The 14,914-nt window shown below is 37.0% G+C and overlaps 1 protein-coding gene across 1 annotated transcript in view; it reads left to right on the forward strand.

Annotated features, from left to right (window-relative positions):
• ENPEP (glutamyl aminopeptidase) overlaps window positions 1-14,914 on the forward strand; it is an 87,231-nt gene that overhangs the window by 25,334 nt on the left and 46,983 nt on the right. The window contains exons 5-9 of the mRNA XM_035030283.1: window positions 5,080-5,200; window positions 7,479-7,633; window positions 8,276-8,389; window positions 11,492-11,626; window positions 13,508-13,573. Coding sequence (XP_034886174.1) covers window positions 5,080-5,200; window positions 7,479-7,633; window positions 8,276-8,389; window positions 11,492-11,626; window positions 13,508-13,573 — 591 coding nt within the window. The remainder of the gene's footprint in view (window positions 1-5,079; window positions 5,201-7,478; window positions 7,634-8,275; window positions 8,390-11,491; window positions 11,627-13,507; window positions 13,574-14,914) is intronic.

Raw genomic sequence — 14,914 nt, forward strand, 5'->3', positions numbered from 1 at the left:
AATTTGCAGCCAGGGAAAGTCAGGTTTCACTCTTAGAAGAGACAGGATGATACAGTAAAAACCCAGCTTTGGACTGAAGACTACTGTTAGTTTTGCCTTAGTCTTCATTTTTCTCATGTACACAATGAGGAAGTTTATTTTTAAAACTCTTCAACCTCTAAAACGTGAAATGGAAGTCTACAGTTCAAAGGCAAAATATTATATCCTATTATTGTTAATAGTGCCAGATTCGTAGAATTGATGTGTAGAGTGAGACATTGCATGGAAAGCACTTATCACATTACCTGGAAATTTTAAGCACTCAGTAGGACTAATGATTAATCATAATGATGACACATGAAGGAAGTGCCAGCAACCAGTCAAGTTCCTAATTCTCGTGGACATAAATTCCATCTCTCAAATTCCTGGAGACGCTTGAATGAAAGGGACAATATGAAGAACTGTGAAAGCCTTCTTTACAGGAGTTTCCCATATGATAAGAGAAAAGTAACAACGATGGTGACGATAAAGTAGATAGATATATCACACCTCCCAAAGGAATAATCAGCTGAATATATGCATTGGAAAGCACAGACTTTAGATCTGACACCAGCTCCATAGATTAAGTGCTTTGAGATATGACTAATAGTATCCAACATGGTATATCTAGGTAATTTGATTTATTTAGGGAACTTACTACCTCTAAAAACTAAATATAGGTTCTTGAAGGCTTACAACCTTTATACTTCTATATAGGATTATAAAGCTTAAATATAAACTTCATATTTGACCTTTAATAGAGTCCTCAGATATTAAAGGATATATGACTCTTTTAGAAGACAAGAAGAAGAAAGAATATACATGCATATCTCCCTCCTCACTCCATGCTGTTTCAATACTGTCAGTCATATGCTTAAAAAAGTCATCTCAGTGAGGCAAGCTTATAAACTAGAAAGATGACAATTATTACAAAGTGATGACAACTGAGGGGTAATTTCCTGAACTTTGTCATGGACAGAGGTATTGTGGCCTCGCCGATTACTAAAGCCTTTGCTAAAGCCCACAGAAAGGAGAGGGAGGTGCAGATAGAGCATAAGCTGAAGATGAGGCTGGAAAGCAGGAAAGGCCGAGCAGAGGGGAGGATGCTTAAATCACCAAATCCGAACATCACAGATGATCTGCTATTAAATAGATGTCACATAAAGGATTCTGAAGCTTCAGCTAGCACACAATGTTGGCATGTTGGTTGAGTCTTTAAAGTAAGTTTGTTACATACCGCAGATAGGACATGCTCTAGATAAACTTCAGCTGATTATGTTACAAGAGTAATGGCTGAATCTGTATATTCTTGATTGCTTAGCCCAGTGGATCAGAGCAGTGGTCATAAAATATGATCAATGTCCCTTCAAAATAAGGGTCACAGATCACAGGTGATCTTCAGCCTGGCCAGACTGTAAAGACAGAACATACTTCCGTGGTGTTGAGTTTCTCAGAAACAAAGAGGAAGGGGCTACTTTCATTCTGATTGAATTTACAGTAACATCAATCCAACAACAGAAATTTGGAGAGTGAGAAAAACCAGATTATGTTGTCTCAGAAGCATTCTGTGTGAAGGGAGCCAATCTAATGGCATGGGAAAGAAGATTCGGTACAAAGAGCAGAGTCTTTCTCCTCCCCATTGTGCACCTGGGGTTCCCACTCTTATCTCTTCTTCCTCTTAACTCCCAACAGTGAGTCTAGGGACTCACTGTTATCACTACTTCTCTTTCTCCCTCTTTCTCAACCCTCTCCTTCTCCAAACATTATGTGCTGCACAAAAGTAGTGTGTGGATAACAGTGGAGTAGGTCAAGGGGAACTATCCTCCCTGACGTTTCTTAATGGTAGAGAACAGATGTGGTAGAAATTCCGGGGGAGTTTTGACTCTAATTCACAGAGGAAATGTTCTGAAACTCTCAGTGTACAATGTGGCAGACCTGTCTGAACACGATGGTTTTGATTTCATACGGCAGTTACCTTGCTCTGTACAGTGGCCACCAGCTGGATCTTTAGCTTCACTCAACTTCTTGGAAAATGCATGTCACTGTTCACAAAGAGAACGAGAACAGTGAGGAAATGTATCACCTATCCTGGTAACTAAAAAAGCCCAAACCAAACCCAAACCCAAAACAAACCTCAAAGAATGTTGGGATGGTAGTTGAGTGAGTTGTGTTGCCTTTGGAGACGAAGATGAACACATCTTTACTTTTGCAAATAAAGCAAGAATGTCAACTACCCAGTGGATGTGGGAACAGCGAGCCCATTCTGGTAATTTCAGGGAGGCTCTTTCAGTACTTGGCCTTAAATTCTTGGATCGTTCTACCGTTTTTCACATCTAAGAAAAGATGGCTCGATATGTGTGCCTAAGAGAACACCAAAACTAGCAATCTTTTTGGAATAATAAAGGAAAAAAGTAGGCATAATTTCTCTTTCTGTTTTCTTTTTTTTTTAAATGATGAGTCACCTGTTTCAGTTAGGTAGATGGGCTTGGATTTACCGAATAACTGCATATTTTGCTTTACTTGAGGGTTTTGAATCAGGTTTTAAGTTCAGCAAGTATGCTTCATTTGAATTCCTCACATTTTTTTTTTTTAGGATTTTATTTATGTATTTGAGAGAGAGAGAGAGACAGAGCTATCAAGAACACGAGTGTGGGGGGGAGAGGGTGAGGGAGAGGGAGAAGCAGACTCCCCGCTGAGCAGGAAGCCCAACATGGGACTCGATCATGAGATCATGACCTGAGCTGAAGGCAGACACTTAACTGACTGAGCCACCCAGGTGCCCTCTTACAAACTTTTTTTTAAAAAAAGACTTCTTTTTTAGAGCAGTTTCAGGTTTACAATTAAGTTACAGATCTTATGTAAGATTTTACATATGCCCCCTGCCCCCACATATGCAGAGCCTCCCCCATTATCACTATCACTTTGCCAAATAGTACATCTTTTTTTAACCAAAGATGAACCTACATTGATTATTCAAAGTCCATAGTTTACCTTAGGGTTCGCTCTTGGTGTTGAACGTTCTGTGGATTTGGACAAATGTATGATGATATACATCTATCATTATATCATACAGAGTATTTTCACTGCCCTAAACATCCTCTATGCTCCACTTATTCATATTTCCTTCTTCCTCCACCTGCCAACCTCTAGCAACTACTGATCTCTTTATTGTCTCTATAGTTTTGCCTCTTCCAAAATTAATATAATTGGAATGATATAGTATGAGGTCTTTTCAGAATGGCTCTTTCAGTTAGTAATATGTATTTAAGGTTTCTTCCTGTCTTTTCATAGCTTTATAGCTCATTTCTTTTTAGCACTGAATAATATTCCATTGTCTGGATGTACCACAGTTTATCCATTACCTATTGAAGGACATCTTGGTTTCTTCCAAGCATTGAGAATTGTGAGTAAAGCTGCTATAAATATCTGTGTGCCAGTATTTGTTGGACATATTTTAAACTCTTTTCGGTAAATATAAAGGAGCACAATTACTGGATCGTATAGTAAGAGTATATTTAGTTTTGTAAGAAACTGCCAAATTGTCTTCCAAAATGGCTATGCCATTTTGCATTCCCACCAGCAACATATGGGAGTTCCTGTCACTCCACATTCTCGCTAGCATTTGGTGTTGTCAGTGTTCTGGATTTCGGAATTCTAGTAGATGTGTAGTGATATCTTATTATTGTTTTAATTTGCATCTCCTTGATGACATATGATGTGGAGCATCTTTTTGTATACAGATTTGCCATCTCTATATCTTCATTGATGAGGTGTTTCTTAAGGTCTTCGGCCCATGCTTTCATCAGGTTGTTTTCTTCTTGTTGAGTTGTAGGAGTTCTTTGTATATTTTAGTCCTTTATCAGATGTGTTTCTTGCAAATATATTCTCCCAGTCTTTCGCTTGTCTTCTCATTCTCTTGACATTTTCCTTCACAAAGCAGAAGTTTTTAATGAAGTCAATTATCAATTATTTCTTTCATAGATCAGGCCTTTGGTGTTGTACCTAAGAAGTCTTCTTCATATCAGAGGTCATCTAGGTTTTCTCCTATGTTGTCTTCTAGGAGGTTTATAGCTTTGCATTTTACATTTAGGTCTGACCCATTTTGAGTTCATTTTTGTGAAGGGTGTAAAGTCTGTATCTAGATTCACTTTTCTGCATGTGGGTGTTCATTTGTTCTAGCACCATTTGTTAAAAAAACTATCTTAGTTCCATTGTATTGCCTTTGCTTCTTTGTCAAAGATCATTTGACTATATTTATTTGGTCTATTTCTGGGCCCTCCATTGTGTTGTATTGATTTACTTGTCTATTGCTAATACTGTACTGTCTTGATTAGTATAGCTTTATAGTAAGTCTTTAAGTCAGGTAGTATCAGTCCTCCAACTTTGTTTTTCTCCTTCAATATCATGTTGGCTATTCTGGGGCATACATGCTGAAACTGGGAGGTAAAAAGTCTATACATGGATTTGATTTATAAATCATGTCATAGGGACACAAAGTATCTTAGAGACTTAGAGAATTGATGCCTCCCTCTCAGAAAATTTTGAATCACTGTATTTTAGACTCTGGGAGTAAAATAGTTAAAATATCAAAAGGGTAATTTGGGCAGTAATGGGTAGAATAGTACAAGTGGAAAAAAAATGTATCCAAGGGCTCTTTAGATGAGAAAGATGACATGATTCATGTCCTCAAAAACAAATTACACAGAGATAGATAGAGATGATAGATATTGATAGAAAGAAATTGATAGAAAGATAGGTAGACACATATTTTAAGAATCTATTTCTAAATAGAAAAAAGTAAGATTTAAAAAATATATTGGCCACAACTGTTGTGTCTTACATTATTTCTAGTTATTGAAATCACTCAGAGAGTTATACAGTATTATTTTCCTTTACACATGAGTCTCAGAGATGTGAAGTGATTTGTCCAAAACTGGGATTCAAATAAGTCTTTACTTAGCTTCAAAGCTCACCTTCTTTCCACTATGTTTTATATCATAGTTTTTGTGTTTTATCAAATAAAGAATAATTTTCACTAAATTTTTGTGTTTTGTTTACTAGCTCACTATATATGTCCAGCCACAGCAAAAACACACAGCTGAATATGCTGCAAACATAACTAAAATTGTGTTTGATTATTTTGAAGAATACTTTGCTATGGATTATGCTCTTCCTAAATTAGGTGAGACTCATTTTTTATTTTCTTATTTTTAATATTGCCTTTGCTTTTACCTAAGTTAAATTATTTCCTCAAGTTTTCACATTCTTAGTTAATAGCCACCCCTTAGTATTTTTATTATATGCCTAAAATATGTATCTAATATTTGCTAGATGCTGAAAGATGCACTTTGGAGTCCTCCAAGAATAATGTCCCATACTTATTCTGTTCTTACCTGGTAAATGCATAAACTTTTACTTTCAAATAAAGACTAAAGTTAATGTGCAAAACTGCGGGTGTTGATAACAGTGGAGCCAAAAATAGCAACCTAGATTTGTTCATTTCAAAATCATTACCATCGCAATAGCTTACATTACCACCCTACCATCAGTGAGTTGATAAATAGTAGGGATAAATGATGCTATCGGAGTCCCATGTGCTTCTAGTCTTTCCATTGTACAAGACTAATTCTAGATTTTCCAGCAGTTAAAATGAAACACTGATACTCCTTCCATAAATATATTTTTCTAATTGGGGGGAATGTTTTCTTTTTAAAATAAAATTAGGGCTATAATCAAAATGGTGTGGATATGATACTTCTACCAATAGTAGAAGTGCTTTATTAGTAAGCTTGAGTGGTGTTAGCAAAGACTTTAAATGAAACACCCATATAGATGTTCGGAGGGATAAAATGAAGACAACAAGGAAACCAATCAACCCAAAATTGATTTCTCTATTTCTGTTTATGCCTCTACTTTAATAAACTATCAGTGCAAAGTGACTGGGATGCCAGATTCTCTACATAAGAGTGGCTTTGGCTCTGGGCAACTTTGTAGATGCTCCATTTTCTCTTCAATGGCATCAGCTCCCCACTATTAGAGAAAGAGACAGGAAGAGAAACACCTTTTCATCAACATCAGAATAATATTTAATAAAATGTTAGGCACACTAATTTAAAAGTCTATTTTCTCTTTTTCTCACGTGAGTTAATTCATTATAATGTCAATACTCACTAGAGAAATGAGGTCACAAAAAAGTCCTTTCATTCAAGGATTAGGTAAAAATTATACTCCATAATATTATAGAAAATAATGGCCCTTGCGGGGGGGATAATTCTCCACCCTTTAAGTGGTAGTCTTGGGATAAAATAACCTAACCTAAGAATGAAGATAACACAGAAAGGGAACTACTGCTGTAATCTTGACTTTTATTTAAGATATATCCACTTTTCATTCTTCTATAAGAAGCTTTAAGAATCTTTATGTTAACCAGAAAGGACCTTTGCTTATATGTTAGATAAAAATTAAATTTATTTTTATTTATGTACCTCATTTAAATTATATGTAATAATATGGGACACCTGGGTGGTTCAGAAGATTAAGCATCCGACTCATGACCTCAGCTTGAGTCTTGTTCTCAGGGTTGTGAGTTCCAGCTCTGCATTGGGCTCCACTCTGGGAGTAAAGCTTACTTTAAAAAAAAATTATATGTAATAATAAAGAAATTACATTTTTATTATAGTTCTTTAGCTGGAGAATCTGTATTCTATCCACTAATCAAGCTCAACATTTCTGTTTGGGATTTAACACAGAACTGATAGGCACTGCCTCTTCCTGTCAGATGTTATATCAAAGATTATAGGGCCAAGCAAAAATAAAGAATAGAAATTCCTGGTAGAATCCAACATTTTAGGTCTGGAAGAGAGTTTAGAAAGAATACAGTCTATTGCATGTTGATTCCAACTTATTTAATGCATGCAAATGGATGGTAACCAGTAAGGAATTGGGTTGATCTCAAGTTGTATAGAAATAGGGAAAAAGTGGAATTTTATATGCTATAATATTCTGCATCCTTGAATAGAAATATATTCCTGTGCACTTGGAAGCTGTGTACTTCTAAGTCCTCATCTGAAAACTTCACTTCCTTATTCCTCATAGCTTATCCTCAAAAACAGATGTTTTCTGTTACCTGTAAAAATCTTGAAAAAAAAAAAACAGCTAATAAAAATGAAGTACAGAGAGAAACAAAAGACATAAAATTATAGAGGACTGAAAAGAGCATTGCCATTAGTATCCTTTAAAAACTAAAAGACGCCCTGGTATCTGGGGCCAACAGGAAAAGTTCCATGGAAAGTCTGAGCGCATGAAGGCTGAAAATTTCGCACAAATAGATTATTGTTTTTACTCTAGGAAATTATTTTTAGCCTTTTTAAAAACAGTCGTCCAAAGAACTTAATTTAGTAAGAGATGTTATAAACAAATGCAAAGAAGTATTTCTCATGGGACTGTTTCTTTCTCCATAGATGAAATCGCTATTCCAGACTTTGGCACGGGGGCCATGGAGAACTGGGGACTCATCACTTACAGAGAAACAAACTTGCTTTATGACCCTGAGGAATCAGCCTCATCAAACCAGCAGAGGGTGGCCAGCGTGGTTGCCCATGAACTTGTGCATCAGGTATGGAATCTTAGTATCAAATTAGCTTGTTTTTAAAAGTGGCTTAAGACCATAGGAATAATTGAAATTCATAATAACTTAGCAAATAAAAAACAAGCTAATCAGAAAATCCAGCCTGACAGTCTTTTAGGACACATTGTTTTGCCTTTAGTAAATACACAGGAGATCTCACTATGACTTTACATAGGCCCAGTAATACCTAAATAAAGGCAATAAACTAAGGAGAATTTAAGATCATTTAAAAATCAGGAGAAATCGGGCGCCTGGGTGGCTCAGTTGGTTAAGCGACTGCCTTCGGCTCAGGTCATGATCCTGGAGTCCCGGGATTGAGTCCTGCATCGGGCTCCCTGCTCAGCGGGGGGGTCTGCTTCTCCCTCTGACCCTCCCCCCTCTCATGCTTTCTCTATCTCATTCTCTCTCTCAAATAAATAAATAAAATCTTTAAAAAAAAAATAAAATAAAAAAAATAAAAATCAGGAGAAATAGAAAAAAAAAGCAGGAAATAAATTCTAATTAAGTACAATGCCTGACACTTTTGTGTCAAGTGACAACATTTATATAGACAAATAAATGTATTGCAAATTTCTAGGCCTCTCTACCACAAGCACAATAATTTAACTCTCTATTTGTTTATAATTTCAGTGGTTTGGAAATACCGTGACCATGGAATGGTGGGAAGACTTGTGGCTAAATGAAGGATTTGCTTCCTTCTTTGAGTTCCTGGGAGTAAACCAAGCAGAAAAAGAGTGGCAAATGGTGAGCCTAGAACATATAAGCTCTCAATGTCTATTTGCCTCATGCAAAGCAACTGAAACCTTTACACCATGACTGTGTCCCCGAGTCAGGGGCCTGGTGCAGTGGTGAACTAGGAATTTCCTTGTGAGCATGGAGTGGAGTCGGTTCGTTCCACTGAGCTACACCTTGCTGAGGACCAATGCCCAGGCCTGGGAGAGCAGCTGACCACCCCAATCTGAGGATGTCCTCGATAGAGTCCCTCAATAACATATGTCAAAGCAAGAAAACAAAATAGTGAGCTTAGACAACACAGCTCTGTATTTAAGTGCCTGCAGTGTTAATCCCTTGAAAAATCTAAGCCTAATTTTACAAAGGATTTACCTTACACAGGCCGCTGAAATAGTGTGATAGGGGTGCCTGGGTGGCTCAGTTGGTTAAGCAACTGCCTTCGGCTCAGGTCATGATCCTGGAGTCCCGGGATCGAGTCCCGCGATCGAGTCCCGCATCGGGCTCCCTGCTCAGCGGGGAGTCTGCTTCTCCCTCTGACCCTCCCCCTCTCATGCTCTCTCTCTCTCATTCTCTCTCTCAGATAAATAAATAAAATCTTAAAAAAAAAAGAGAAAAGAGCATAAATTGAGTGTTATAGGGGATGTGACCTTGAGCAAGTGACATATCCTGAGTCAGTTCTCTCCTCTATGAAAGAAGAACATTGTTCTCTATCTTGTAAGCTTAAAGCCTCCTGAAAATACCTGTAATTACCATTATCCTACCTCATGTCCTTGAGGGGCCTGGAACAAAGACATCTAAGAACCATAAAGATATTTTTTTCTGAAAAGCGAAATCTGTTTTTATCGATAGTAAGATTGTGTACGTGCTCTTATCTGTTTGTATATATGAAAGTATAAGTGTGTAAGATGTGTAAAAGTAGAGAATTACAGGTTGTGTACTGTAGAGACTACTGCCCTCTACTGGAAAAAATAAAAAGACAACCTTAAAATGCCTGAAGCCCTTGGCCATTTCCATAACCTACTTTAAAAAGTGAGAAAGTTAATTTACAATGATTCCTGCTTAAAACTTTAATTTACACCAGGGTTTTTCAACCATGGAACTATTGACATTTTGGGCCAAATAATTTGGGAGTGGGTGACAATTGTGGGGGTTGTCCTGTGTATTGTAGGATATTTATAAGCATCCCTGGTCCATATATACTAGATGCAAGTAACCCTCCCTCCCCAGTTGTAAAACCAAAAATGTGTCCAGATATTTCCAGATGTCCCCTGGGGGCCAAAATTTGCCCTAGTTGAGAATCACTCATATATGTTGAAAATTTGTTGAAATTAAACTGTATAAATGAAAAAATATTTTGTCCTTTATTTTCTATAATCTGAGGTCCTTCTTATTGCAAGCTATCTTAAGAAACTATAACATTTTCATATTGTTGTATTATATATAAGATATTTTACATTTTAATATTCCAATTCAGCATTTTAAAACACCAATTAAATTTCAGAAGAATTTAGTATTTTTTTAAGGTTTATTTATGAGAGAGAGAGAGCGGTGGAGAGGGGCAGAAGGAGAAGGAGAGAGAGAATCCCAAGCAGACTCCCGGCTGAGCACAGAGCGATTCCACAACCCTGAGATCATGACCTGCGCTGAAATCAAGTCAGATGCTCAACTGACTGAGCCACCCTGGCGCTCCTAGTATGCAGTTCTTAAATGAAATTTAATCACATGGTCCAACCCATCCATCCGTCCATCCATCCATCCGTCTGTCCACTCATTCATTAATTTTTTATCCATTCATTCTGTCTTCTGTGTTCAGTGAACACTACAGAGAATCCAAAACAGAATAAAATATATTTCTTGCCCTCAAGGAGTTCCCAATTAAGGGTCTGATGGGTGGAGGGGAACAGATAACTATAGACAGATTGTAAGAGAGCCTGGTAAGTACCACAAGAGTAGAGCCTCATTTCACAGGTGAAAAAGCTGATGCCCAGAAAGGTAATATAACTTTCCAATATCACACAGACAGTTGGTAGCACAACCAAAACTAGAGTCAAATTTCCTGACACTGAGAACGGAAGTTGTTCTACTTACTTAAGCCTTTTAGATGTACAAAATTTAAAATCCAATTCAAAATTACCTTGGACTGGCAGTCATCACTTGATAATAGTGTCTTGCCTATTATAAATGGAAATTGCAAAAGTGGAAAATGTAATACCATGCATTATCATTAAATTCTCTAACAATTCCAAAAAGCATATGCCATTATTTCCCTATTTGAAGGGTTAGGGAGCTTAAACTTACATATCTAGAAAATGGAAAAATTGAGCTATGAACCATGAAAGTCTGACTATAGGGCTAGACCTCTCAACCACTCTATTTTGCTGAGAAAACAAGGATTGGATTGAGAAGATGATTATTAGAACTAAAGCAAAAACTAATATTTCTTTGATTAATTATGAATCATCCAAATTCTAATGATTAGTTGACCAAAAAATAAAAAAAAATTAAAAAATAAATCCTGAACATCAATTTTCATCAACATGCATCCTCACTTAATTCTGAGAACAAATCTGTGAGGTGGTATCATTCCCATTGCACAGATATGGAAATAAGGCTTGAAAACTTTGGCATGTGTCTGAAAGTCATGCATAAGTAGCAGAAACAATTCACAAATGCTTGTGTCTTCTTGGCCCGTCATATAGGGGTGAAGTCAAAGGAATTACAGTAGAAGAAGGGAATAGAATCAGTATGGATCAATCCGTGTAAAATATGATTAATTTGGTTTTTTTAAAAGATTTTATTTATTTATATGAGATAGAGAGAGAGAGCATGAGGGGGGGAGGGTCAGAGGGAGAAGCAGATTCCCTGCTGAGCAGGGAGCCTGATGCGGGACTCGATCCCGGGACTCCGGGATCATGACCCGAGCCGAAGGCAGTCGCTTAACCAACTGAGCCGCCCAGGTGCCCCAAATATGATTAATTTGAACACCTACTCCTTGTCTTAAGTAATTTGAGTCATTTATATTTATTTTCCACCAAGTGATACACAAATGATATTTTGAAATATGAACCAGTATAAAGGAAGTGCTGTCTTTTTTGGTTCATTCTGTCATTTCAGAGAAACCAGATGTTACTTGAAGATGTATTACCCGTACAAGAGGATGATTCTTTGATGTCTTCACACCCAATTGTTGTCACCGTGACAAATCCTGCTGAAATATCATCTGTTTTTGATGGGATATCCTATAGCAAGGTAGGGAAAATCTGACATTGTTGTGAACATCTTCTTGTTTAGTGACTTTTAGTAAATGCTAAAAATGGAAAGAATTGTGAGACTATGCTAATGGGCTTTAGGAAACAGTGTAGAGCTTATTCTGGGTGGTGAATATTCAATAGTTTGTATTTTCCTGTCAAATTGATCAATGCTGGTCATTGTCACAGGATTTTGAATCAGATTTTTAAAAATTTCTCCTTTCACTTTTGTTTATAACTTCTTTCATTCTAACTGAATATTTACACTTCAAGCTTCAAATTTAAAATTATTTGATTTTTTATTTTTGTTTGATTTTTTAAAATTTTATTATGTTATGTAATCACCATACATTATTACATCATTAGTTTTTGATGTGATTTGATTTTTTAAAAGACAGTAAATCTTCTTTTTCTGATCTGTGGTCTTTGATGTCATATATGTGGACACCTTTTCCAATAGAATCCTTTAGTTCAGCCAGTAAGAATTTAAACCCAACTCAGTTTGAAAGAATGACTTTTATCTATTTTTATATAACATATAAAGATGACTTTATTAATATGTTGTAGATGGGTGATTTTTATCCATTAACATGGTTTGCAAAGCGACTGTAGATCTACAGTGACCCATTTTCTCCCACAGAGTTTCCTATAGCTCCTCCTCCAAACATCTTCATGCCTGCATGCAGTATAATTTAGTCATTTCCCTTTTGCTGCTCATGGTTTACCCACTATGCTAAGCTGCTCAAAATCCACTGCAAATGAATACATTTTGTTATTCTTGATAATACCTAAAGTTTTATTTAAAATGAAATATTATAATTATTAAAATGAATACTAGATAAAATGGCTTGAGTGAAAAAAGCCTTCTATATATTACTATTTCAAAGTTATAGCATCATATTTTTGGCTTCCCCTATCATTATTCCCATGGCATCTTTTTAGGCTTCCTTTATTCATTTTTCTTTCACACCTGCCAATGATTCTTTCCTCTTTCTCTTAAAATGGACATTTCCAATCCACTTATGGTATGGTCTAGTAACTCACATGGAGACGTTTATATTTTATTAAATCAGTTTCTTTCTGAATCCTTTATATTCCATGGGTTTAAGATATTAGGTCAAAAATAAATAAATGTTCTAAACCTTTAGCCTTCTACTAGGTACAAAAATAATTTATACTTAAATGACAGTAAAAATTGCTAACTTCGTGGGGAGGCACACGTTTTTCTGGCAAGTTACTTGAAAATTGATTTAAAAATGTGTAAATAGTGAATTTTAGTATTAATCTTATAACATGTGCAGAGAAAGTAGAGAGCAGAGGTATTAATCAAATTCTTCAGATAAAATAAAACCAAATGAGATAAACTACTTTTGAAGAGGATTTTATGCCTAAATGATATCTCTAACTATACTAAACTATTTGACCAGACAATTCCTCAACTATTTCCACTAAATGTAATCTTTTTAAAGTATTGAAATATACTTTAAGAAGTAAGCAGAATTTTATCATGGAATTACTTCATTCACTAAAAAATAGATTTCTAAAAGTGTTTCTAACGTTTCTCCTTCATTAGAAAAGCCCCATCTGCTGGTTCATTTGGTGAAGTGCAATAATTATTTAAACCCCAAGTCACTGAAATGATGGCCACTTTATCAATTTCTCTTTATCTTTTAGTTATTTTAGAAGCGTAGATACAGGGGGTGTGCAAAGTGACATTTTTATGCTAAAACTACTGAGTTATGGCCAAGTAATTTAGTGGGGTCATCTTGAAGGCATAATCTCGCAAATGCGATATTAAAATACTGGTCACCATAGTGATCCCTGGTGTTTGTTTCCAGCCTATCCTTTACTAGTTCAATTTGTCATTTTTTTTCCACCACAGGGATCGTCCATTCTGAGGATGCTTGAAGACTGGATAACACCAGAGAAATTTCAAAAGGGATGTCAGGTATGATTTATTACTTTTTAATAGTATTAAATGTAAGCTACACTAATCGGTGGCTGATGAATGTCAATATGTGATTAATTAAGGACAACTCCCTTTTTACTTTCTCTCTCCTTACTCAGGGATAGATTAAATAGCAAAACATGAAAAGGTGACTTCACAGCCAGCTAAGTGCCTGGACACCATTATCTGTGATTGCCATTTAGCTGAAATTTCATGGAGAAGTTGAATGGACTCCTCAGTTATTTTGGATGCCCTTTTTATGTGTATTAGCTCAGTCTACCATAATAAATACCATCGGCTGGGTCATTTAAACAACGGAAATGTATTTCCTCATGGTTCTGGGGGTTGAGAAGTCTATGACCATGGCCTGGCAGATTCATGTGTTGGAGAGGGATGTCTCCCTGGCCTGCAGATGGCTGCTTCTTTGCTGTGTCCTCGAGTAGCAGAGCAAGAGAGAGCTCTCTGGTGTCTCTTAGCAGACAGACATCGATCCCGTCCTGAGGGTCCCACCCTCATGACTTCATCTAAACCTAAATACCTGCCCCCCCCAGAGGCCTCATCTGCAAACACCATCACGTTGGAGAGTAGAGCTTCAGTGTCTGAATTTCGGGGAACGCAATTCAGTCCATAGCAACATGACATAAAAACGGAAACGTATCTATAAAGGTCTTCCCTTCCAGTCTGTAAAAGGACTTTTCTCCTGTTACTGGATTTTTTTTTTTTAAAGATTTTATTTATTTATGACAGAGAGAGACACAGCGAGAGAGGGAATACAAGCAGGGGGAGTGGGAGAGGGAGAAGCAGGCTTCCCACTCAGCAGGGAGCCCGATGAGGGGCTCGAACCCAGGACCCTGGGATCATGACCTGAGCTGAAGGCAGACGCTTAACAACTGAGCCACCCAGGCGCCCCATCCCCGGTTATTGGATTTAAAAAATGGCAAATATACACATTCCTATTATGATGGAGTCAATGACTGAAGAGGGCCTGCTTCCTTTTGGAAACAGAAATGATAAATTTTCAAAAGCATCTCACACATCCAACTTAAGGTGATTACTCCAGGGGATATTTCAGTTTCATCTTTAATTTCTAGCAAAACCTAAGCCAAGTCTCTCAGGGTTTTATATTGTCAGTGTTGCTACAATCTGTCTCTGCAACTGTCCTGTCTGCAGGTTGGCCCCACTGTAGCCTAGAGATGGAATTGGCTTCTTACTTTCCCCCTCTCAACTGCCTCCTCCCTGCTGTGATGCCCCAGGTTGCTCAGCAGAGCGGTGGTGATGGTGGCCAGTCCAGAAGGCAGAGAACAGGTCAGAGTAGCCCCCTGCCAGCTTTTCTAAAGAGTG

This window comes from Mirounga leonina, unplaced genomic scaffold, assembly GCF_011800145.1.
Source record: "Mirounga leonina isolate KUSES-001 unplaced genomic scaffold, KU_Mleo_1.0 Mir_357, whole genome shotgun sequence".
NCBI lineage: Eukaryota > Metazoa > Chordata > Mammalia > Carnivora > Phocidae > Mirounga > Mirounga leonina.